Source organism: Pantherophis guttatus, chromosome 8, assembly GCF_059756535.1.
Source record: "Pantherophis guttatus breed Tessera chromosome 8, ASM5975653v1, whole genome shotgun sequence".
NCBI classification, from domain to species: domain Eukaryota; kingdom Metazoa; phylum Chordata; class Lepidosauria; order Squamata; family Colubridae; genus Pantherophis; species Pantherophis guttatus.
This window is the reverse complement of record NC_142070.1, coordinates 71,823,490-71,846,826: the sequence shown is the minus strand read 5'-3', so window position 1 is coordinate 71,846,826 and position 23,337 is coordinate 71,823,490. Positions and strand designations below refer to the sequence as shown.

General features: G+C 41.2%; 1 protein-coding gene across 3 annotated transcripts in view; it reads left to right on the top strand.

Moving 5' to 3' along the window:
• The window catches only part of SCFD2 (sec1 family domain containing 2), a 223,923-nt gene that overhangs the window by 48,859 nt on the left and 151,727 nt on the right, over positions 1-23,337 (top strand). For all 3 annotated transcript variants that reach the window (XM_087875321.1, XM_087875322.1, XM_087875320.1), the window contains exon 5: positions 9,942-10,191. In XM_087875321.1, coding sequence (XP_087731447.1) covers positions 9,942-10,191 — 250 coding nt within the window. The remainder of the gene's footprint in view (positions 1-9,941; positions 10,192-23,337) is intronic.

Genomic DNA, 23,337 nt, shown 5'->3' with positions numbered 1-23,337 from the left:
CTTAACAGTGCTTTAGTCTGCTGCGCCAACAAGACTCTCAACGGGACTCCCACCTTCCTCCCTGCCACACACACGTCCTTCCTCCTAAGCCCGTGATGGTGAACTTAACGGCACTCATGCCAGATGGTGGCACACAGAGCTCTCTGTGGGCACGTGCGCCGTCGCCAGATCCTCTTCTGGTTTACGGCACACAGATGCGTACCGGCCAGCTGCTCTTTGCGGATGCCAGAGCGCCTGAAAACAGCCCGAAAAACAGCCCGAAAACAGGCTGTTTTTTGGGCTGCTTTCAGGCTGTTTTTCGGGCCATTTTTTGAGCAGTTTCAGGCCCGAAAAATGGCCTAAAAATGACCTGAAAGCGGCCAAAAAAATGCCCCAAAAACAGCCATGTGCGCACCAGCCAGATGGTCTTCGGGTTACTGGCGCTCCGGCATATGCACGCGCATTCCAGTTTGGGCACTCAGTGCTGAAAAGATTCGCCATCATTTTCCTAAGATCACCCCCCGCCCCTCACTGGCCAGTCAGGGAGGGTAGACTCACCCAAGGCACCTACCGGATTTTCAATCTGGTTAGAGGGCCTCCACCTATAACACATAAGGCATTCCCAGGGTCTCACCCTAGGACAGTGATGGCTAACCTTTTTGCCATCGCGTGCCAAAAGTGGGGGGAGCATGGGGAGGTCACCCACGTGTGTGCCCACACCCATAATTCAATGCACCCCACCCCTGCACATGTGCACACGTCCCCTCCCCACTTTTAGCACGTGATGGCCCGGTGGGCCTGGTAGGTCTGTTTTTCACCCTCCCCAGGCGCCAGATGGTTTCTAGGAGCCTTGGGAGGGCAAAAATGACCTTCCCCACCCCTCTGGAGGCCCTCCGGAGGCCGGAAACAGCCCATTTCCCAACTTCTGGTGGGACCAAAAGGCCCAAAAATCAGCTGGCTGACACACAGTTACATGCTGGAGCTGAGCTACGGCAATGCTTGCGTGCCCACTGATATGACTCCGTGTGCCACCTGTGGCACCCGTGCCATAGGTTCGCCATCACGCCCTAGGAGCAGGGTTTCAGATGCTTCAGGGCCCTTAGTCCTCTAGCATAGGCCCCAAGGCTTGCCCAAGGGTTCGAGACGACTGCTCCAGCTTCTGAAGCTTTAGATCTTCCAAAAGATCCCCTCATGATAGGATGAGTATCACAACTACTAGAATGTATTTCCGGTTTTGGGTAAAACTGGCCACTAGCAAACAGTTGGATCGCTTATCAAGTGGGTTTTGCTTAACAATCTCTGTAAAAAAGATAATAAAATCAGATCAGTTTCGTGGGTGACCAGTTTTACGATAGTCGATTTACTATCATAATGGGCAAGCTCCATTACGGTCATAAGTGAAGAGCTACCTGTAACTAGGCATGCGTATCTCGTATACAGGTAGTCCTAAACAGATTGTTCAGCGATGGTTCGAACTTCGATGGTTCGAAGTTACAAAAGTGACTTATGACCACTTTTCACATTTATGACCGTTGCGTTATCCCTGTGATCATGTAATCAAAATTCGGATGCTTGGCAACTGACTCGTATTTATGACCAGGTTCACTTAACAACTGTGTTCATATCTTAAGAACTGCAGTCATTCACTTAACAACTGTGGCAAGAAAGGTTGTAAAATGGGACAAAACTCACTTAACAAACGTTTCACTTAACAACAGAAATGTTGGGTTCAATTGTGGTCGTAAGTTAAGGACTACCTACCTGTATTGACAGCTGTTAGGAAAATGGTGGTGGCATTTGTTGACTGTTACATGGCGGTGAAATTCACAAGAACCGGTAGTAAAACCGGCGGGAGGCTCCACCCACCGACCCCGATGTCATCAGGAAGCTTCTGCGCACGCGCAGAAGCGCACGGCCGCGTTGCAAACTGGTAGTAAAGGTAAGTAGAACCCACCCCTGATTGAGTAGGTTGATTATGAGCCTGGAAATCTCTGGTTCCAGTTCAGTCTCAAAAGATTTTCAGTGGAACCTAAACTTCTAAACTGTTTTCACTTTTGCAGATATTCGTGTTATAATATCCGGTCTTGTTTTATAAGTTTCTGGGGCTGCCTTAACATCCTATTTTTGTTGGCCTGTCAGCAAAGCAATGAAACAGCTGAAGCAGCAAAACAGCTGAAAAAAAATATATGTTTGTTTGGCCCCAAATGTAGCGCTAGGACAGCTTGAGATGCTTGGTGGATTGAGTGCATGTTTAGAAGGCTTGGCAATTATAGGTTTCTAATTTGTTATTGGAGTTGGGTCATTTTTTGTTTACGCCTTCCTTTTACGGCGTAATAAAACCAACAGCAGGATCTGACAAAATTCCATTGAGAAGAAAGCGGAGCAAACGAATGGCTGAAAGTTTAACTGAGGCCTTTCAGAGGGGAAGATGGAGCTTGAGGAATGGGTAAAAAGCTGTTGGACAGAGGGAGGGACATGATGAGGATTTCTCTACCTCTGAAATAACCCAGAAATTGAAAATTAAACATTTTCTGATATATATCCTTGCTGAATACCCATTTTAAGAAAAACACATTTTTGACTTTAAGAATATATTAGCCTTCATTTAGGAAGGAAATTCAATTTTCGTGACTTATTAATTTATATTATACACTCAACCCAGTGGTGAAATGTAAAATTTGTTACTACTGGTTCTCTGGGCGTGGCTGGTGCTGGTGGGTAAGGTGACTGAGTGGGCGTGGCCAACTTTTTTAAAAAAAAAAAAACTTTTAAAACCATTTTTTTCTACAACTTCTTCAGCCGAAGAGGTTGTAGAAAAAATGCTTTTAAAAGCCTCTGACGATCCCAGCTGAGTTGCCTGATCGTCAGAGGCTTTTGTTTTCTTTTAAAAGCATTTTTTTTTTGCTTTTAAAAGGGGGGAAAAAAAAGCCTCTGACGATCAGGCAACTCAGCTGGGATCGTCAGAGGCTTTTAAAAGCATTTTTTCTACAACCTCTTCGGCCGAAGAGGTTGTAAAAAAGTCCATCGCATTTTTATGTATTATTTCAAAGTATAACAATTTCATTTTCTAATGTTGGTTCAGAATTAGAAAATTTGTGTACAGGTATGCCAAGAATAGAAATACTTCCAAAGAGAACCTCTGATGTTTCATGTTGAAAATTTTCATGTGAAAATTTTCATCTCCCAACTAAAAAAGAGGGCAGTTTTTAATTATGTACTGCTGAACCTCTGGTACACAAAAATATATGCTTCTTTTGCACAAATGTGTTTGTCGATTCTTAATTCGAAATTACATTCTGCAAAACTGAAGGGAAATCAGTGTCTTAATCAGAATGGCTTATGAAGCATGCCATATGTAAAATAATGCCACTTTTATTTAGGAAAAAGTATATTCATATCCTTGCCTTTATATCTGACCAAAAGAGTCTGCAGAAGTCTGCAAATTGATACCGCTTCTTTTCACAGATTATTCTTTCTTTTACCTCCAACAAAACCCACCCAGAGAGAAAGAAAAAGGAAGGAAGATGATATCTAGGATAAGAAAAAAAATTAAGAGGAATTTTCTCTCCCTTCCATTAGTCATCTTACCATTTGAAGACAGTACTAAGGTACCGTGTTTCCCCGAAAATAAGACCATGTCTTATATTTTTTTTGAACCCTGAAATTTTTGGCCTTATTTTTGGGGAGATCTTATTATTTTGGAGCGCGTGGAGCAAGATGGGGCTCCTCTTGCCATCTTACCTGATTTCCAGCTCTGTGTTTAAATATTTTCGGGCTTATTTTCAGCGGGGGGCTTATTTTAGCATATGTGCTCAAAAGCCCGATTTGGCTTATTATCAGGGGATGTCTTATTTTCAGGGAAACGGTAATAAAAAGGAGGGAAATTTACTAGAGGTTGTCAGTGAAGACAAAGCCTTGTCTTCTTTGGAGCCATGTTAGGCAAGCGAGACCGCCTTCTGCCGCCGATAGCCTCCCACCGACCGGTTCGCTCACACAGAGAGGGCCTCCTCAGGGTGCCGTCGGCCAGGCAGTGCCGGCTGGCGACCCCCAGGGGGAGAGCCTTCTCTGTGGCAGCGGCTGCTCTCTGGAATGACCTGCCCCCTGAGATACGCACGATATCAGACCTCCGGACTTTTCGTCGGGCCCTGAAGACACACTTGTTCCATCTAGATGGGCTGGCTTGATCCCACCCTCTTAGTTTTTAATCGAATTTCAGTTTTAATTGGGTTGTTTTAAATTCGGGCCAAAATTATTTAATTGTTTTTTTAAATGTTTTTAAATTTTATATGCTATGTTTTATCCTGGCTGTACACCGCCCTGAGTCCCGCAGGAGAAGGGCGGTATAGAAATAAAAATAGAGAAAATAGAAAGCATTTTCAAAACCTCAGAATTGAGATTTTTTAAAAAATTACTTTTACTGGACCTCTTCATGATAAGTAAATAAGTTTAACCAGCGGCCAACTTGACCAGCAGGAAATTTGGGTCATGGATGGTTCCTTTTTTAAATCTGGTGCTTTAGGGGCCATTTTGTCAGAGTAATTAATTGATTTGTAATTGCACTTAAAGCTCTTAAATCATTAGAGATGACTAGTTAATGACAAACTGCTAGATGGGTTTTGTTTGAGGCAAATTTCCTCACTCGCTGTGGTGTTCACAGCACTCTTAAAAGAGCTGGTTTATTGACTTTTAATTTTTTTTTTTCTGATAGCCCCGCGGGCTTATTCACATAAAATATTGCTCCCACAAAATTACAAAAGGGAGAAGAGAATGACAACCAGCAATAACAGCAACTAAGATCAAAAGAAGAAGCGTTCAAGACCTTAATATTGTGGAGAATTCTCATTATCCCTGTTTGATTCTAGGTCAATGATTAAAACATGGGGCCTTCATAAATATCATGGTTTCCCAGTCACTTTTCTCTGCTTCTCTAGTTACTTTTGTAAAAAAAACAATGTAATTGTCCTCTAGTTTTTATTCTTTATTTACTATTTTATTTACTACTTTTTATTTATTTAATTATATATTTATATATTTATTTACTATTTTATTCTTTATTTACTATTTTGTTTTAAAATGCAATTCAAAACATTTCAATCCTTTTTAATTGAAAGAAATTTGACTTTCTCCAGGGACAGCTGTCTTGGTAATGAGGGGGCTCAGCATTCATTCAGAAGAATATTTAATGTATTAGTTTTAATTAATTTGTTTAGAATTATGAATATCTGAAAAAGACGTTTTAGGCATTTAAAATTAAAATTAGGCATCTAATCAAAGAGAGAAGCAACCTGAAATTATGGAGAAACTTCCTAACAGAACAATTAGCCGATAGAACAGCTTGCCTTCAGAAATTGTGGGTGCTTCATCCCTGGAGGGATGAACATCTATCTACCTGTCTGAAATTGCATAGGGTCTCCTGCTTGACCGGGGGTTAGACTAGAAGACCTCCAAGGTCCCTTCCAGCTCTATTCTGATTGAAGGGGATTAAAATCTGAGCTTCAGGATCTTTTATTTTGTTCAAAGAAAACGATGCTAGTTCTTTAAAAACGGGAACCTTAAACCAGATTATAGTCTACAGCTGAGATTGCCATTCTTTCTTCTTTTTTAAACTTTTACCCACAGAAGATGATCAAAGTGCAAGGACTAAGACCCTGCTTATAATACAAGCCCTTTATCCCGGCAGCCTCTTTGTTTAGGCAATAAAGCAGGTTCTTATTTTCTCTTTTAAGTGTAAATATAAATGCTAGCTTTAAAGAGACTGGAAGTTGAAAATAACCTGGTCTACACACTAACTATCTCACTAATGAAACAATTGGCTTGCTTTCTCAGTTTTCTCCAGCCTGGCATTCTCTAGATATCACATAATCTGGGCCTGTGTGGGCTGCAAGATGTCTTAACAAAGAGTTCTTCACTCCCAAGAGCCAGTGGGAGCAAGAAAAATAAATTCATCCTGTTTCTCTTTCCTGCTGTACTTCAGGAACCAAGAAGAGGGAGATGAGGGTGATTAACACCTCTCAAGTAGCAATATGTCTGCCTCACAAGCTTGCGGGACAAGCCTGGTGTCCTTATGTTTAATCAAACTGTAAGCCATGTTACATCTGCCTTAAGTTCTTTCATTCTAACACAAGGCTGTCAAACTCCCGGCCCACGAGCCAGATGCGTCACATGCTGGCCACGCCCATGTGCTGGCCACGCCCATGCCCGTTTAGCGAAGGGGAAAAGTCTCCCGATACGCCGCTATGATGACGTGAATTTGACACCCCTGTTCTAGCAGATGTAGGTAGGCCCCTGTGTGCAGATACAGGTAGTCCTTGATTTACAACAGTTCATTTAGTGACCATCCAAAGTTACAATGGCACTGAAAAAAGCGACTTCGAACCACCCCCTAATGACAGTATTTATTTATTTTATTTTTTATTGGTTAGATTTATATGCCGCCCTTCTCCGGAGACTCAAGGCGGCTTACAATGCGTTAAGCAATAGCCTTCATACTTTAGTATATACCTGCTTAGTAAGGCTTTCGGCCTCCCCTAAGCAGTGTTCTTTTTTTATACAAAGTCAGCTTATTGCCCCCACAATCCGGGTCCTCATTTTACTTACCTGGAAAGGATGGAAGGCTGAGTCAACCTTGAGCCTGGTGAGATTTGAACTTGCAGTAATTGCAGGCAACTGGTGCTACTTAATAGCACTTTAGTCTGCTGCGCCACCAAGGCTCTTAATGAACTTGCAGTAATTGCAAAATCCCCATGGTTACATGATCAAAATTCAGACACTTGGCAACTGACTCATATTTATGACCGCGGTAGTGTCCCGGGTTCATGTGATTACCTTTTGCAACCTTCTGATAAGCAAAGTCAATGGGGAAGCCGGATTCAGTTCACAACTTTGTCACTAACTTAACAACTACAGTAATTCACTTAACAACTATGGCAAGAAAGGTCATAAAAAGGAACAAAACTCACTTAACACACGTCTCACTTCGCAACAAAAATTTTGGGGTGGATTGTAGGGGTGATACTGAAATATAATTTTATCTTATTTTATTTATCTATATAATAAATTACTGTATTTTATACCAATTTCATTTTAAATTGTTTTTAATAGGATTTTTAGTAATAAAATGGAACTCTGTATTTTGATATGGCCTATGGGCTAATCAATAAACTAAACTAACTTACTAACCAACTGTCCCAAAGGTGCTTTTTCAGGAGGCAACTGGACTTTCATGTTTTTTTCTTTGAAGATGTTTCGCTTCTCATCCAAGAAGCTTCTTCAGCTCTGGCTGGATGGTGGGGAATGGAAGGATTTATTTTCCTTGCAGACAGCTGGTCATTTGCATCCTTTTAGAGGGTCGTTGAAGCACTTGGAGGTTTATCTGTCTCCTCAGAGTCACCTGAGTAGTGTTCCTGGTTCCTGTAGTCTTCGATTTTCACTCTGGAAATCCATTCCTACTCCTACATCATTCCAAAGGTGTTCATCCCAAATTGTATAGCTAAAAGTCAAAGTCAAAAGTCTTCAAAAAAAAAACCAAGTCCAGTTGCCTCCTCAAAAAGCACATTTGGGACAATGGTGACCTGGATCACTGAGTATCTTTACAGACTTCTACTAACTAATTGGTGCTCCTTTCTATATTATCTCACTACTCTCTGTTAATGTCAACATTAAACTTTACGGAATTAATTCTTTTGGTGCTCTTGACAGTCCCACCCAAATTTAACAAAGGGTGCCTGTGAGTTTCTTCCCAAAACATCCCTGTGTGAGGTTGCGTTCAGTGGAGATCTTCAACTTGACATTCCAGAATACAATTATAGTCTACAGCTGAGAATACAAGCACAACCACCGTCTGATATATACAGAAAGTGCCAATTTGGGGAATAACTGCTCAACAATTGGACTGATTTTTTTTTTCACTGTATCCAGATTGCCAATAAATCAGCATATTTTCCTTGAAATAGATCCAGCATCTCAGAGGAAAAGGGCAGAGTCAGATTACAACTCCGATAAATTTAACTTTAATTATGTGACTTGACAGAAAAACTAGACTTTTAAGGGGGTGGCAGTGATGTTACTGTATTTTCCGGACTATAAGACGTACTTTTTTGTCTCCCAAAAGGGGGCGAAAATGTCTGTGCGTCTTTTAGACCGAATATTGCCAACGTCCCACCCACCCACCAGCCATTTGTTGGCCTCCACACACCTTTTTCAGACCTTTTTTCAGCCCATTTTTGAGGCTTTTTTCAGCCTGTTTTTTAGGGTTTTTGGGTCCGTTCATGAAGCTTTTTTTGGCCCGTCTTTGGGGCTTTTTGGCCCATTTTTGACACTTTTTCGGCCCATTTTCAGGGCTTTTTGGGCCCATTTTCGGGGCTTTTTTCGGCCCATTTTTTCTGAAAAAAACGGGCCAAAAAACCCTCAAAAATGGGCTGAAAAACGCCTTGAAAATGGGCCAAAAAAAAGCTCTGAAAACGGGCCAAAGAAAGCCTCAAAAACAGGCCAAAAAAGCCCAAAAAATGGCCCCCCCAAAAAAGGCCCAAAAAGGGGTAGGCCAAAAACATTTTTTTGTTAATTTCCTCTTCTAAATTTAAGGTGTGTCTTAGGTGTATCTTATAGTCCGAAAAATACGGTACTTCTTATAAATAAATCCAAAGGCAGAGAAAGATATGGAAGGAAAAGAGATGGCATTTTTAAAGCATCTTTTCTCTTCCAAATGTATGTGTTTTTCTGGGTGCAACCATTAAAAAGTACACAATTTTAAACAAGTCAGCCCCCCACCCCCTATTTACAGTCCAGTTTTCTTCCTTCCATATGGAAAACATAAGTCAATTATTACAATAGGCAGTCTTCACCAAGCCGTGAAACTTCAGAAAGAGATGTCGTATCATGTTATATTTAAACCCTATCCTTGAAATAGTTAAGAGACTGTATTGTAGTGTTATTTTATGAATGGATTTGGCAGCAGTGATATAAAACAGCGCACTCCATCCTCGTCTCTTTCCTCTGTGAAATCATTTTTCTGGGGAAATGTGTCTGGATGAAATGAATTGGAAGGCTGTCTACAATGTTTATGTTCCAAGGCAACAACTACAGGTAGTCCTCAACTTACAACAGTTTGCTTAGTGACCATTTGAAGTTACAAAGTGACTTTAGGAGCATTTTTCACACTTATGACCATTGCAGCATCCTCGTGGTCTCTCACATGATTTACATTCAGATCTTTGACAACTGACTCTTATTTATGATGGTTACCGTGTCCCAGGGTCATGGGATCATCTTCTGACGAGCAAAGTCAACGGGGAAGTCAGATTCATTTGACAACCGTGTTACTAATTTAAAAACGGTGGTGATTCACTTAAGAACTGTGGCAAGAAAGGTTGTAAAACGGGGCAAAACTCACTTCACAAATTTCTCACTTAGCAACAAAAATTTGGGGCTCAATTGTGGTTCAATTGTATTAACTTTAATCAGTGATCCTTCTGGCTAGGGATGGTAGAAATTGTAGTCCAAAACCTAAGGGAACACAGATTGGAAAGGTTTACTATAAAGAGAATCAAGGTTTGTAATAGCAACATTTGAATTTGCACCTCCTAAAAGCAGTTTAAAATGTATAGCCAGTGATGGCTAACCTTTTTGCCTACATGCGTGCGCGACCCCCATCCGGTCCCCCTGCACCTGGCACGCGATGGCATGGTAAGCCCATTTTTTGCTCTTCCCAGCCTCCAGAGCCTTTCTAGGAGTCTGGGGAGGGCAAAAACGGCCTTCCCCACTGCTCCGGAGGCCGAAAACGGCCCGTTTGCCAACTTCCGGATCGCTTGCCCACCGGTATAGCTACACGTGCCATCTGTGGCACGTGTGCCATAGGTTTGCCATCATGGGTATAGGTCTTTGTCCCAGGATTCCTCCTTGATTTTTCTGATTTTAAAGTGTAAAATTAAGGATTTGTTTGGTTTGTTTGTTTGTTTTGCTTTCAGAATATCGGTGAGTCAACATTATTTAATGCACTGAAGCAACTGCTACCTATTATCAAGCCCTCCAGTAACAGGACGGATGATGATTACACTCCCCAAGAATTACTTCTATTATTGGTGTATATTTACTCCATCGTGGGAGAAGTCAAAACTGGGAAAGAATTAAATGAGGCTGAAAGTCAAGTGAAGGAAGCCTTTGTCCAAGCTATTTGCGACGAACCAGAGTTATCCCCTTTGCTGCAGAAAATAGTAGGTAAGTAAACACTGCATATGCCTCCAACAGAGGTAACTTTTAGTTCAAGCGGGCAATGTTTTCATACCAGATTTCAATATAGAATTCTGTCACCTAAATCAGATTTTGTGTGATCAAGCATGTGGAATATGCATTAAATATGTGTTGGTTACTGTGAGGTAATTAATGCAGAGAAATAAATATAACAGCAGCAATTGAAGGATGCAATAAATCCTGTTTTGATGGCAGTGAAATGCATTTAATAAGATCTATTTTTCAATAAACATTTGAATGGTTATATTGTAAAATAATGTAACCCTAGCCATATCTATTCAGAGGAAATTTAGATTCGCATAATTTCTACCTGTGTGGGAAAAGATTTGGTAATGTATTTGAACTTCCACTGTGTGTACCTTGTTAAAACGACAAACAGAATGTATGTTGTGGATTAAGTGAGGGAGTACAGCTAATAAGCATTATCTGCTTTTTTGCTGAATGAAGAGCAGAGAACAATGCCTCTCTTTGTAGCAGTTTTTAAGAAAGGCCGCAAATATAATGAGGATAAATAACATTGCCAAAGTCAGAACTGACTTTGTAATTGTGACTACCGTATTTTTCGGAGTATAAAACACACCGGACTATATATGCCTACCTTTTTTAGTGAGGAAAACAAGAAAAAAAAATCTGCCTCTGCCTTCCAGCAATTTTGCCTCATTGCAGCAAACAGCCTGCTTTACTTTCATTTTCATTTTCAGCATAGCATGATTAGCACAAGGGGAATTTTCTTCTTTGAAAATATGATAGATAAAATAAGATAGTGAAAGAACGTGATCAATTTTGCTTGTTGATCCCCCCTACCTAAGCTCTAGAACAGTGACGGCTAACCTTTTCATCACTGAGTGCTGAAACTGGAGGGCATGTGCACACGCCGGAGCACTGGAACCTGGAAGAGAGCAGCTGGCCGGTGCGCAAACCTCTTCTGGGTTCCATCATGCATATGCGCATCAGCCAGCTGCTGTCTTCCGGGTTCCAACGCGTGCCGGACAGCTGCCGTGCGCTGGAACCTGAAAGACAGCAGATGGCTGGTGCGCATGTGTGCTGGACCAGCTGTACTGTGCAACACTGCGCATGCCCACATAGGTTTGCCATCACGGCTCTAGAAGAATGAAATCTTCTACCAATATGTTACCATGCAAACAAAATGCTTTATTCTGAATTGTATCTCCTTCTAAGTTGTGTCTTCTCTAGCACTACCACTACAGCATGTCTAAAATAAATGCTTTATTTATTTAATATGAGTGTTAGCTAATTAAAAGGGGAGCTGCATTAAGTCCTTGTCCGTGTTTTGGAAATACCCGAAATAATGTGAGGCAGTGTACGGTAGTGTCATTAATCCAGTTTTATTTAGTTTTAAAAATAGAACTGTGCAGTAATACTGAAGAAGTTAGCAGATCCCTTGGAAAGTGCATATTGTTTATCTACATGCTCAGTAGAGTTCATTAATTTTTTTCATGTAATTGTAGACTTCTCTTCACTTGGAGATCCATTAGACCTCTTGTATAAATACTACTAATTGAAAGAGTTTTCTGTTGACCTTCTTTGGTTTGCAATTTAGTAAGACTTATCTTTCTGCTCACTATATATATACCCCCAACCAAAACCCCCAACCAATCAGAACACAGCCAAGCTCCCACCCAATCAGTTCACACCCCCACTGGCAGTTAAAAGGAAGAAACAGCTGCGATCACACACATTGCTCCTAGAAGCACGAAGCCGAGAACACCAGCCTGAAGATGACGAATGAGACTTCGTCGAAACGTTGCCAAGAAACCTCCAATTTTACGCGGGAGAAAACCCGAATAACCAAAGACCTACATACAAACACCCGCGAAAACCTCAGAAAACATATATATATTAAATTCTAGTTAGATGACATAAATCTTTGAAGAAGAGATAGAAAGTTTTACAGCCAAGTTTACAAGCAGGTTTTACAAGTGCGTTATTACATATGCTTTAACTTAGGAGAGAGTCTGTGACCAACAATACAGATTTAATAAGTCATTATTAAGTTTTTTCCGTAGGGTGGTAGATATCCATTTATAACAACTTGTAAATGTTGCCAGATTTGAATAAGAGAGAATCCAATGAAGTTGTTTATACAGAACGTACAAAATAAACAACATTTACAGAAGACAACATAATTTGATTGTTTACATTGTATCTGAAAAAGCTGGTATGTAAAAAAGTTAAAATACACAGCTTTCATTGAATAGTTTTCTGATATATACCAGTACATAGAATTTTTTTCTCATTGTACCTGAACTTCAGAATAAAAATTAAACTTTCCTGCATGTGAGACATTTTTGGTTACTACCCTTATCAAGTGCATATTACCGAGAACATGCAGAATGGCAGCCTTGTACCAAATTTTGTCCTTTCATCTCCGTTAATATATGAAAAGGTTTGTTCTCATTAGCACATTTCTCCATTCTCCTTCAAGCAACAGCCAGCGACGAGGAGCCATATTGGAGAAATTGACTGTGCAATTAATGTGGGAGACAGATTAAGTTAAACCAGCTGTGCTTTTAACAGCATTTAGGCAGGCTCCACATTTTTGTATGAAAAAAGAAAAAAACCCATGTGCAGTGAAGTGTTATCCTGTCACATGATTAATGCACAAGTCTTTGCAGTACTGCAAGTCAGTTGGCAACAATTTTCAGACGAAAAGGCTTATTAAGCCTTCATTGAGCAGCAATAATACTTGCTTTAACCACATATAGGCTAGATGTAAGGACAATTTGTGCGTATAGACAAGGCTATGGTTTTCCCAGTTGCAATGTATGGCTGGGAAAGTTGGACCAAAGGCTGAGCGCCAAAGAATTGAGGCCTTTGAACGATGGTGCTGGAGAAGACTTCTGTGTGCATGTGTGTGATAGATAGATAGATAGATAGATAGATAGATAGATAGATAGATAGATAGATAGATAGATAGATAGATAGATAGATAGATCATAGGTACATAGATAGATAGATCGATAAGTAGGTAGATAGACAGAGATAGATAGATAGATAGATAGATAGATAGATAGATAGATAGATAGATAGATAGATAGATAGATAGATGATAGATAGATAGAGAAGTAGGGAGGTAGAGAGAGAGATGATAGATAGATAGATAGATAGATAGATAGATAGATAGATAGATAGATAGATAGATAGATAGATAGATAGATGATAGATAGGGAAGTAGGGAGGTAGAGATAGATAGATAGATAGATAGATAGATAGATAGATAGATAGATAGATAGATAGATAGATAGATAGATAGATAGATAGATAGATAGACAGATAGACAGATAGATAGATAGGGAAGTAGGGAGGTAGAGATAGATAGATAGATAGATAGATAGATAGATAGATAGATAGATAGATAGATAGATAGATCATTCATAGATAGATAGATAGATAGATAGATAGATAGATAGATAGATAGATAGATAGATAGATAAGGCAGGCAGGCAGGCAGAGAGATAGATGATAGACAGACAGACAGATTGTCCGTCCATCCGTCTTTCCTGTTTTGCCCATGTTCCTTTCCCAGTTACGGCTAACTGGACCTGACTGGAATTGTCCGGTTCTGTTGCAATATCATTAAGTATTTATGTTTCTCAGAGTATAAACACATTAGCATTGAGAGGTCACTGAACATATGGTGCTTAAAAATTAGCAAATTAGCATAGCAGAGGATAGCATAGCATTTTAGGTTTATATATCGCCCTCTCTTTACAGCCCTCTCTAGGCAGTTTGTAACATCAGTATATTGCCCCCAACAATCTGGTTCCTCATTTTACCAACCGCGAAAAGATGGAAGGCTAAGTCAACCTTGAACCCCATTCAGGATCAAACTCCAGGCTGTGGGCAGAGCTTGCCTGCAATACTGCACTTTAACCACTGGGTGACCAGGGCTCTTCAGATTAACTGGCTTTAAAATCAAACCACATTACGTATACAGCACATCCGTGAATAATCTTTCCTCCTCCTCCCCTGCTTGTTTTTCATACAGCTTTAAAAAGAATCCAAGAACTGGCAGAAAGCAATTTATGCATATTTAAAACATAACTATCCTTCTGGATTTTGGCATTCAGAAACTGTGACGTGTGACTTTAATGTTACTGACATTAAAATTCAGAGTAGGAAGGAATAATTGCTCTTTACTGACATATAATTTACTGCAGTTTGTGTTGAATTTTCATATTCTGTAACACTGAGATTTTTTTTTTCATGAATGATGATGATGAGATGTATCTTCTATTTGCAAGATTCTGCACAGAGCAATTCTGTGTGTGTTTGTCTGTTTTTCTCTCTCTCTCACACACACACAGATACCAGGTTGTTACTGACAATAATTCCAGTCTTCACCACAAAAATGGGAATAAGTATGAAGGCTTTCCCCTATAATTGGCTGTTAGATTTGGTTGAAAAATTGGTTTACGGGATTGAGAAATCCCAGCTGTCAAGGAAAAAAAAATCGGAACATATTGCCTTGAACTGAATTTCCTGATTCAACATTCCAAATAGCCAATATATTCAAGCAGAGGAATCCTTAAAACAAATATTTTTAGCAGTGACAGGTAATTCTAAATACGCATGCTTGAATGCAGTCTTATGGTACCTCAGTAGCTCATATCTCCAACAACCAGTCTGCGGACCAGTATCGCTCATGTCAGAAACCGGGCCGCAGAAACAAGCGAACCCCAATTTGTGGGATGTAGGCAGCATGTGAAACCACGCTCCCTCCGGTCCGTGTTCTGGCTTCCAGGTTGTTGCAGGAGGCTTTCCAGGCCCAAAATAGGGTGCAGGGGGGCCTCACATGCCCCCCCATGTCCCATTTTGGCTTCCGGGTTGGTGAGGAAGCTTTCCTAAACGGGGCATGGGGGGTTGCGTGCACATGCGCGAACCCTGTAAGTGCCCCGCACATGTACCCCGCCCCGTGCATGCACACGTGCATCCCCCACATGTGCTCCGCCCCCCCCACGCCTATGTGGCAGAGACCTGAAGGCCAACTGACCAGCGGGAGGCACACGCACATGCGCGGTGGAGCTGGAGTGGGACACCGGTTGGCATGCCCGCAGAGAGGGCACTGCGTGCCACTGTGGCACACGTGCCATAGGTTCGCCATCACGATCCTAGGTGATTTGTTCTGAAGGGCTCCTCCTGATGCTATTATCACACACTTAATTGATACTCACAGTAAAAATTTTTACACGAGTTGTTAGCACTGTAGTAGAAGCTACTTTTCCAAAGAGCAAATGCGCAAAGAGTAAAGATCTCGCGGATGTGCAGAGACAGCTGTGCTATTTGTTGAACGACAACTGGGGAAACAAAAATAGGAAATCTCTGTCTAGTGATTTCTGCTGTATCCAAAATGTATGTATGTATGTATGTATGTATGTATGTATGTATGTATGTATTTATTTATTTATTTATTTATTTATTTATTTATTTATTTATTTATTTATTTATTTATTTATTTATTTATTTATTTATTTATTTATTTATTTATTGGTTCGATTTTATATGCCCCCCTTCTCCGGAGACTCAGGGCGGCTTACAATGCGTTAAGCAATAGCCTTCATACTTTTGTATATACCTGCTTAGTAGGGCTTTCGGGCCCCCCCAAGCGGTGTTCTTTTTTATACAAAGTCAGTTTATACAAAGTCAAAATGATGGGCTATGGAAATCATGTTTCCAGGCTGCCTGAAATAACCGTTTTGAGAAAAGGTAGCATACATAGTTAAAAGTTGTTGTACTTATGTTAAAGCAACAAGATTTACATGAAAGGAGGCCGAGTCTACCTATAAGATGATCTGCCCAAATATAGGAATAAGAGAAAGAAAATAAAGTGAGGTGAAAAATCCTATTCACTGCCCAGAGATGGTTCAGATTGGATCATCTGATAAATTCTATAAAATAAATACATCTATAGAGCGGCCAATTCCTGTTGAAACCAATCCTGGAATTTTTCCTCTCCCCAATAAAGGGATTCATTTATCTTAATTTATTAATTTAATCACCCCAGCTTTTGAAGACTGCCAAAACTCAGCCATGTCACAGGAAGTGCAAGAATAGCAGCAATCTCAGATCAGCGAATTGCTTGAGTGTAAAAAGAAAAAAGCTGCTTTTGGGATAATTCCCACTGCAAATTACATATTTATGGAGACAGGAAGTCTCCTGCTCCTGGATGTCATTTAAACTGAGCCTGAATGGCATGTTGTATGGAATACATGTTATGGGCAAGTGTATTTATCCTCATTGTCTAGCACCATAGGCAGCTTTTGAATAAATGGACACTAATAGGATCATGCTGTATATCAGGGGTGTCAAACTCGCATTGTCACATGATGTATCACGACTTTTTCTCCGTTGCTAAACAGGGCATGGGCGTGGCCAGTGCGAGACACATCCAGCCCGCAAGTTTGACACCCCTGCTGTATATTATTTATTGTGCATTTAGACACTATGATAGTACGAGAAGTTCACCACCAACAAGAACCATGGTGAAGACATTTAAATATTATTCTATTTATTTCTTGGAAAGAGCTTACGGGCAGAGTGGAATCTTTGAACTGTTAAGGTTATGAACTACAGCCTTTCATTGTTGTCTCATCATCAGTATTCAGCCGGTTTGCACCGGTTCGAGTGAACTGGTAGTGGGTGATCGCAGGTGGGCCCACCCGCCCCAGCTCTAAGCTGTGCTACGTAGACACGTTTTCGAGGCCGGGCACATGCGTGGAAGGTGCGCGAGCAAGCAAAGCCCATGCATGGAAGGCCGGGTGCATGCACCAATAGCACGCGGGGCGAACCGGTGGTAAAGGTATGTGAAGCCCATCCCTGATGGGAATAATCCCACAGCAAACTGTCTAGAGCAATTGGGACTGAACAGATCACTACCTCTGACTATATCATCTCAAACCTTCTTCTCCATGCTCCATGGATTGTCCAGATGGACAAGCTTGAGGTCATGTAAGAGGGAAAACACCGCTTCCCAAATGGAGTACTTGAAGCCGTCTTTCGCAGTGGTGAAATGTAAAATTTGTTACTACTGGTTCTGTGGGCGTGGCTTGGTGTGTGTGTGGGGGGGGGGTAATGTGACTGGGTGGACGTGGCCAACTTTTTTTTTTTTTTACTGTTAAAAGCATTTTTTCTACAACTTCTTCGACTGATCATGCGGCTCAGCTGGGCATGGGGGAGGGCAGGGATTTTTGCTACCGGTTCTCCGAACCACCTGCCGCCATTGCTACCGGATCAGGCGATCCGGTCCGAACCAGGAGCATTTCACCCATGGTCTTTCAGCTGCTCAGCTGCTGTTTAATGATGAGATAAGGCAGAGACATGATATGTCCTTTGGGATATTTAGTGATACATCTTTGCTGTGAAAGCAGGTTCTGTGGATGTGGTCTCCAAGGTGCCATATCAGTAGAGTAACAATGAGAGTTGCTTTTCTACCATAAAAAAAAAAATAGTTTGATGCCTAAATTGTCTTAGTACATTTCTAAAATCTTATATAATGTTCCTCAGCTTCACTTGTCTTTCATTCAAGTTAAATCTGTAACAAGATGGGATTAGTGGAAGACAGACAAAAGGTGATTACAAAGGTTTAAACACTTTCCTCCCCTTCCATTACAAAGACCGATTGATAATCACATGCATGTTTTCTTATGTCGTATAAATCAATAATGATTTACCATTTTACCACAAAGTAACAGGAAGGGTGGGGGAGGGAAGCTGTCTATCAGGGTTGATCCTTGTTGTACAAATAGAGTTAAGATGTCTCATTTATAACCTTGATGCATTACTTTAAATGAAAGATTAGTAAGATGTGTCTAGTAGAATAACAATTTATGATATCTCTCTTTTTTAAAAAAAACAACAACCAAGAACAACTAGTTTGGGCTACAATCCCCTTACATACTTTTAGATCCTATTAAGGGCAATAAAAATTGTCTCCACTGAGCTTGAAGCCTGTATTGTAAACTAATGGCTGAGTGTCTTTTTGTGAAAGGGATTCCCTTCTATGCCCATCTACCCCACACCTGAATAGAGTGGGAAGAGGGCAGTTCAGTTTGAATCTGAACAGACAATTCTTAAGCCCTTGGTCCTCCAAAGTGATACCCATGGGAAACATAGCATCTAGAACATTCCATTGAGGGCCTGTAGACCTCACAAGCCAGAAAGAGGGCTGAGAAAATATCTTCAGTGCCCTCACATCCTGGACATTAATTATTTCAACATCTCCCCTCAGGACCATTACGTGCCTAAATAACTAGACACAGGAACATTTTTCCCCCTCGTGCCATCCCTCTGCTGAACACCTAATTCCCACTGTCTTATGCCTAAGGATATTTACTCGTGTAGTAGGGCTATATTGCTGTTATCCTTCTCATCTTTCCTATTACCTTCTCCTTTTGGTATCTTATGATTTATCACTTTGTTGTTTGTACCTCATGATTTATGATTGTATCTCATGATTTATTATCTATGGCCTATTGCTTTGTTGTTTGTATGTACACTGAGAGCTTATGTTTGTATATACACTGTATGTCTGTACACTGAGAGCTTATGCACGGGAGACAAATTCCTTTGTCTGTCCAATCACACTTGGCCAATAAAGCTATTCTATTCTATTCTATTCTATTCTATTCTATTCTATTCTATTCTATTCTATTCTATTCTATTCTATTCTATTCTATGCGAAATTCACTCCTTTTCCTAGCCTGTTCCTATTGGTTTCATTCACTGGCCGCTTTGCTTCCATTCAAGCTTGATGTCCAAAGGAGTCGTGTGATTTCTGAAAACCCACCCCACTTCCCATTCAACAGGCAGAAACGTTTCCAAAGAGATTTTCCACTGGTTTTTTTTTTTCCTTCTTTTTTATGTCATCTTGCTTTGCAGTAAAGAGGCATCTTGGATGTTTTTGAATGTGTGCGAGTCCAGATCAAGGAGGCCAACCTACATGGCTGCACCTTATTTCTGCCCCTGTTCTGAAATTTTGTATTTATTTATTATACTGTACATACCTGATATAGAAAAGAAATAAGAATTCTAGCTTCATTTACCTATGTAAGTCCTCATCCCTAGCTGTATTCATTATTATTATTGTTTGTTTGTCAACAAGTACAAGGAAACAAGTAACAGTATAGACATAGACACATGAAAAACAATTGGCACAAATAAAAGGATATAAATATAAAGGAGCCTGAGTGGCGTAGGAGGCTAATGCCTCCTACTAAGGCAGCATTTAACATCCAGCTGCCTGCAATTACTGCGAGTTCAATTCTCACCAGGCTCAAGGTCGACTCAGCCTTCCATCCTTTCTAAGGTGGGTAAAATGAGGACCCGGTTTGTGGGGGCAATAGGCTGACTTTGTATAAAATATACAAAAGTATGAAGGCTATTGCTTAACGCATTGGAAGCCGCCCTGAGTCTCTGGAGAAGGGCGGCATATAAAAACAAAAATAAAATAAATAAATAAAAATAAATAAATAAAATAGGCAAAACATAGCCATAAACACATAGAATGATTACATATAAATGGGGACAGTAGGACAGGGACAGGGTGCGCTTATCCACGCCCCCTGAGGGACCTCTTACGAAACATGAAAGGTCCACAGTAGACAGTTTAAGGAAAATGGTATGGGGATTAACAAGACTAACAACAGGATCAGGTAGAGCAGTGTTTCTCAACCTTGGAAGCTTGAAGATGGGTGGACTTCAACTCCCAGAATCCCCCGGCCAGCGCTGCTGGCTGGGGGATTCTGGGAGCTGAAGTCCACCCATCTTCAAGCTACCAAGGTTGAGAAACACTGAGGTAGAGTGTTCCAGACATTCACTGCTCTATTTCAGAAGTCATATTTCCTACAATCAAGATGAGAGCGAACGACATTGAGTTTGAATCTACTGATAGCCCTTCTGTTATTACGGTTGAAATTAAACTACTAATTTACAGGTAGGACATTTTAGTTTAGTTAGTTTATTTGATTTGTATACCGCCCTACTCCCGAAGGACTCAGGGCAGTGAACAGCCAAACAATAAAATACATAGATACAAAAAATTCAAAACCCAGATAAAATCAAATTAAATCATTTTGGCCCAGGCAGATTAAAACACCCCAATAATTTAAAAACAGATTAAAATTTACATATTTAAAAAAGGGAAGAGATTAGGCCAAGCCCGCCTGATGGAATAAAAAGGTCTTCACAGCATGGCGGAAGGTGCGCAAATCCGGGATCCTCCGTATCTCCGGGGGGAGCTCATTCCAGATGGTAGGTGCCCCCACAGAGAAGGCTCTCCCCCTAGGGGCCGCCAGTCGACACTGTTTGGCTGATGGCACCCGGTACCAAAATTATTTATTTTGGTAAATAATCTTATGAACCTAGGTCGGAACGTGGGCGGCGTTCCTGCAGTTTATATTCAGTCTCGCCTCCGCAGGTGACAGTTGCGAGGGCCGTAGTCTGAGCGAGATGTTTGCAAGCTCATGGACCCAGCCGTTGAGGCCTTGACAAATAGCCCTGGTTCAGAGCCTTTCCGTGAATAATGACTTGACTGGTGGTTTTTGGCCTCCGCTGTACAGTTCTGTGTTTCCAGAACAGATGGAACGGCTCTTATATGCCATTCTCCGTCTTTTGAACTTCCTGTTTAGGGTATGGTTCTCATCAACGCAGATTCTGCTGAGAGCACCTCCTTTTTTTAAAAAAAAAAAAAATTGAAATGTCTAGTTTTCCCCTTAGCCAGAAGCAAACAAATGGAATTTTTCTCTAATCGGTGGCAAATGTTTTTGTTGTGCTTGTTTTTCAGCTGAAAACATGTCCCGAAGACATGAGATTTTAATTGAGATCACTTAGGGTGAGAACCAGGCTTAAAGTTCACAGATTCCAATTTTTTTTCCCCCTTCATTTTAATTGCTGATCGGGGTATGATGACCGGAAGGTTAAGACTTCTGTGCAACATGGAAACTAGCATTGCACAGCAATGGAGCATTATCTGCCAGCTGCGAGATGACAGGCTCAAACCACAATCTTGATAGCAGAAAGGAGCTTAAAATGTGATATACAGTACAACCTCAAAAACACCTTCGGACATGTATGCAAGCATAATATCATTAATGATCCAGAAACAGCAACATCCCATAATTGCCAGTATTTTCCCCTCTTCCTGGACTGTGGGCTCTAAGGAGCCTTGGTGGTGCAGCGGACTAAAGTGCTGTTAAGTAGCACTTAGCTGCCAGCTGCCTGCAATTACTGCTAGTTCAAATCTCACCAGGCTCCAGGTTGACTCAGCCTTCCATCCTTCCGAGGTAGGTAAAATGAGGACCCGGATTGTGGGGGCAATAAGCTGACTTTGTATAAAAAAGAACACCGCTTGGGGGGGGGGGGGCAAAAGCCCTACTAAGCAGGTATATACAAAAGTATGAAGGCTATTGCTTAATGCATTGTAAGCCGCCCTGAGTCTCCGGAGAAGGGCGGCATATAAATCGAACCAATAAATAAATATTTGCCATTATGTAAATGAGCTTTGCTAGTTGTATTGCACAAAGCTGACAACATATTGACAATTCCCTAATATGATTTGATTGCTTATTTGTTCCCTATGACTATCATTAAGTGTCGTACCTTATGATTCTTGACGAACGTATCTTTTCTTTTATGTACATTGAGAGCGTATGCACCAAAGACAAATTCCTTGTGTGTCCAATCACACTTGGCCAATAAAAAATTCTATTCTATTCTATTCTATTCTATTCTATTCTATTCTATTCTATTCTATTCTATTCTATTCTATTCTATTCTATTCTATTCTATTCTATCCTATCCTATCCTATCCTATCCTATCCTATCCTATCCTATCCTATCCTATGACAAAGTATGATATTAAGACCTAGGTCCGTGATGGCGAATCTATGGCACGCGTGCCACAGGTGGCACGCGGAGCCATATTGGTGGGCACGCAAGCTCAGCTGCAGTGGGCATGCACGCACTGGCCAGCTGATTTTCAGGTCTTCTGGGCCCACCGGAAGTTGGGAAACAGGCCCCCGGGGGGGTAAAGCTGTTTTCACCCACCCCAGGTCCTAGAAAGTCTCTGGAGCCTGGGGAGGGCGAAAAACAGGCCTACCGGACCCACCGTGCCATCATGTGCCAAAAGTGGGGGGAGCACGGGGGGGTCACACACGGGGGGCAGGGCACATAGAATTATGGATGTGGGCACGCACACGAGAACACCCCCCCCCGCACTCCCCCCACTTTTGGCACGCGATGGCAAAAAGGTTAGCCATCACTGACCTAAGTTGTCCTTCTCCCCCATTGCAGTTGGGAGTCTTCTCCTGCCTTACTCTCAGACCAACCCTTTGTGCTGTAAAGACAAATAATATTAAGCAGGCCTCTTGAACATCAGCAAGAACATTGCGGCTTTGAAAAAACTGCAGCCGTGAAAGAATGTCTCTCAATAGACATGGGGGGGTGGGGCTGGAGGAGAATAGGTTTTGCTAACTGAAGCTCTGATAAAGGCATTAAGTTGAAAAACTGCATATTGTGCATCAAGCATATTTGCGATTTTAAAAATCCCATCATCACTACCACCACCGTAATCTTTTGAATAAGGCATTGGGATGGGATTTAATGTTCTTGTTGTTATTTATGAACAATGTGTATTGACCAACTCTTGACAAATGTGGGCAACTCACATTTGCCTCCTTTTAGAAGCTCGTTGAAGCACTTGAAGGTTTATCTGTGTCCTCAGGATCACCTGAGTATGCTCTTAGTTCCTGCAGTCTGCAATTTTTTCCTCCAGAAATCCATTCCTACCACCACACCATTCAAAGGGTGTCCATCCCAAATTGTATAGCTAAAAGTCTGTAGAGATTCTCAGTCATCCAGATCATGGTTGTCCCAAAGGTGCTTTTTCAGGAGGCAACTTGTTCTGCCCCAGCTACGGACCCCAAAGAACGCAGCACACACAAAGTCTGTACAAACCTTAGTTTACTGAATTAAATCAGTCTTTTTCAAACAAAGGCTGTTAATTAACTTTCTTAACAGCCTACAAGAATCCAAAGGATAAATAATCGTAATCTTACTATGGTTGGCAGAAAGCCCAGAAGCAATTTGCAGAGAACT